The following is a 2551-nucleotide window of genomic DNA, read 5'->3' as shown; positions in this document are numbered from 1 at the left end:
CTCTGTGCCCCTCGGCGCCCTTCCTGCTGGACCCCTGCCCCCACTCTGTGCCCCTCGGCGCCCTCCTGCCCGACTCCTGCCCCCTCTGTGCCCCTCGGCGCCCTTCCTGCCGGACCCCTGCCCCCACTCTGTGCCCCTCGGCGCCCTTCCTGCTGGACCCCTTCCCCCACTCTGTGCCCCTCGGCGCCCTCCTGCCCGACTCCTGCCCCCTCTGTGCCCCTCGGCGCCCTTCCTGCCGGACCCCTGCCCCCTCTGTGCCCCTTGGCGCCTTCCTGCCCTGCCCCCTGTGTGCCCCTCGGCACCTTCTTGCCGGACACCTGCCCCCTCTCCGTGCCTCTCGGCGCCTTCCTGCCTGACCCCTGACCCCCTCTGTGCCCCTCGGCGCCTTCCTGCCTGCCCCCTGCCCCCTCTGTGCCCCTCGGCGCCCTCCTGCCCGACTCCTGCCCCCTCTGTGCCCCTCGGCGCCTTCCTGCCCGACCCCTGCCCCCTCTGTGCCCCTCGGCACCCTCCTGCCCGACTCCTGCCCCCTCTGTGCCCCTCGGCGCCTTCCTGCCCGACCCCTGCCCCCTCTGTGCCCCTCGGCGCCCTCCTGCCCGACTCCTGCCCCCTTTGTGCCCCTCGGCGCCTTCCTGCCCGACCCCTGCCCCCTCTGTGCCCCTCGGCACCTTCCTGCCGGACCCCTACACCCTCGGTGCCCTTGGCGTGCTGCCGACCGAGCCCTGTCTTGCCCAGGTGCCTGCGTGGCGTACTTCCTGACCAAGCGGCGTGAGTATCGCAACTCCCTGAACCCCTTCAAGGGGCTGAAGGAAAAGGAGGAGAAGAAGCTGCGGAGCCGGCGCTACCGGGTGAGGGGCCTGGCATGGTGGGGTACCGGACGGGGCAGGGTGTGCAGGGGCAATGAGGGGTGCATGTGAGGAGGGGTGGGGGTTGTGCACAGCAGGTGGATCGGGGTTATGTAGGTGCAGGGGGTGGGGCCGTTGCAGGAGCAGGGCCGAGGCCCCTCTCAGCGCTCTGAGGCTGACCCCCTATCTTGCCCCCCAGCTCTTTGCCAACCGGGCAGGCGTGGCGCGGCTGCTGGGCCCCGAGGAGCAGCGGCTGTGGCGGGGTGTGACGGAGGAGCTCATGTCGGATGAGGAGGACAGCCCGAGTGAGCCAGGGGTGTGGGTGGCTCGTTCCCCCCGCTTCCGTGCCGGCCCCCTCACCCAGCTCTGCTACCGCCTGGACATCAACGCCAAGCATGGTGCCAAGGCCAACAGGGTCTACGGGCCGCCCTCCGAGCGCCTGCCCTCCGCCGAGGCCCAGCTCCTGCCCCCCCACCTCTATGACCCCCACTTCCAGGAGCGTGAGGAGGTGGGGGACTCCAGCTCTGCCCCTTTCCCCCTACCCCACAAGGCCTTCTGCCCTGACCTCCGCCCCTTCCTCGAGATCAAGGTGGAGAAGGATGAGTGAGCCGGGACAGCCGCCCCACACCCAAGATGGCCGCCATGGGGGGCCAGCGACCCTCGACATGGGCTCAAGGTGGAGAACGTTGATGGACCCAAGATGGCTGCTGGAGGACTCCGGGGGAATGGGGACAGGAAATGGGGCAACAAGGTGGAAAGAGATGAGTGAGCAAAGATGGCTGCCATGCATCCAAGATGGCTGCCTCATATCCAGCATCGTTGCCTCCCAGCAAGATACCGCCGGTGGGCTGTGAGGGGCAAGAGCCGCAACATCCCCCCACCTCAGTGCTGCCAGGGACCCTGGGGAAGGATAAGTGAGCCAAGATGGCCACTGAAGACTGGGGGGGGCAGGGCTGTGGAATGCTCCTCCCCGACACAGCTCCTTCATTAACCTCAGGGTGGAGACGGATGAGTACTTGGGGGACAAAAAGGGGAGCCAAGATGGCTGCCCCACATCCAAGATGGCCACTGTGGGGAAAGGGAACAAACCATCCCCAGCCCCACTGGGCCTGGTCTCATGGTGGAGGAGGATGAAAGACTGGAGGGCCAGAAATGCTGGTGTCCCCCAAGGGACTGGGAGGGGCAGGAGGCTGGGGGGGGACAGTGACAAGGGGGGAGTCTCCTGAAATACGAGGCCTTTTCACTCTCACACCCTGCCTCAGTATCTCCTTTCACTGCGGTCTCTACTGCTTCTCTGTGCCAGGACGCCTGGGTTCTCTGCCACTGGGGGAGGGGAAGGGTGATGGGGGTGGGAGTAAGGATGCCTGGGCTCTTTCCCGGCAGGGTTGGGGAATCGGGGGGGTCTGAGGCCAGGCCTGGCTTGGGCATCTCCAGGCTGGGCCTTTCACCTGCCAGACACTGGGGTTGCCCATTCTGCCCCCCCGCGCTCCCAGAATACCCTGCCTGTGCAAAATTAGCATATGCAAATCATATATTTGAATATATTAATGGTACAAAATAGGCACCATTGCCTGGGATAGCCCCCTGCTCAGGGAGGGGCAGGGCCCATTGGCTGGCTGGGGGAAGGGCAGGGGGAGCCTAATGTGGCAGCCCTGGCAGGGCCCTCAGTAGGGGGCAGAGGAAGGGGGCAGCAAGTACCATGCACTGTG

At 66.7% G+C, this 2551-nt stretch overlaps 1 protein-coding gene across 2 annotated transcripts in view; it reads left to right on the top strand.

Annotated features, from left to right (window-relative positions):
* The window catches only part of C14H14orf93 (chromosome 14 C14orf93 homolog), a 6108-nt gene extending 4017 nt beyond the window's left edge, over window positions 1-2091 (top strand). For both annotated transcript variants that reach the window (XM_032769300.2, XM_032769301.2), the window contains exons 5-6: window positions 733-845; window positions 1042-2091. In XM_032769300.2, the coding sequence (XP_032625191.2) occupies window positions 733-845; window positions 1042-1449 (521 nt within the window). In that variant the 3' untranslated portion in view covers window positions 1450-2091. The remainder of the gene's footprint in view (window positions 1-732; window positions 846-1041) is intronic.
* Window positions 2092-2551: the final 460 nt, after the last annotated feature.

Source organism: Chelonoidis abingdonii, chromosome 14 (genome assembly GCF_003597395.2).
Source record: "Chelonoidis abingdonii isolate Lonesome George chromosome 14, CheloAbing_2.0, whole genome shotgun sequence".
NCBI classification, from domain to species: Eukaryota; Metazoa; Chordata; order Testudines; family Testudinidae; genus Chelonoidis; species Chelonoidis abingdonii.
The sequence above is the reverse complement of the archived record's forward strand: the minus strand, read 5'-3'. Positions and strand labels throughout refer to the sequence as shown.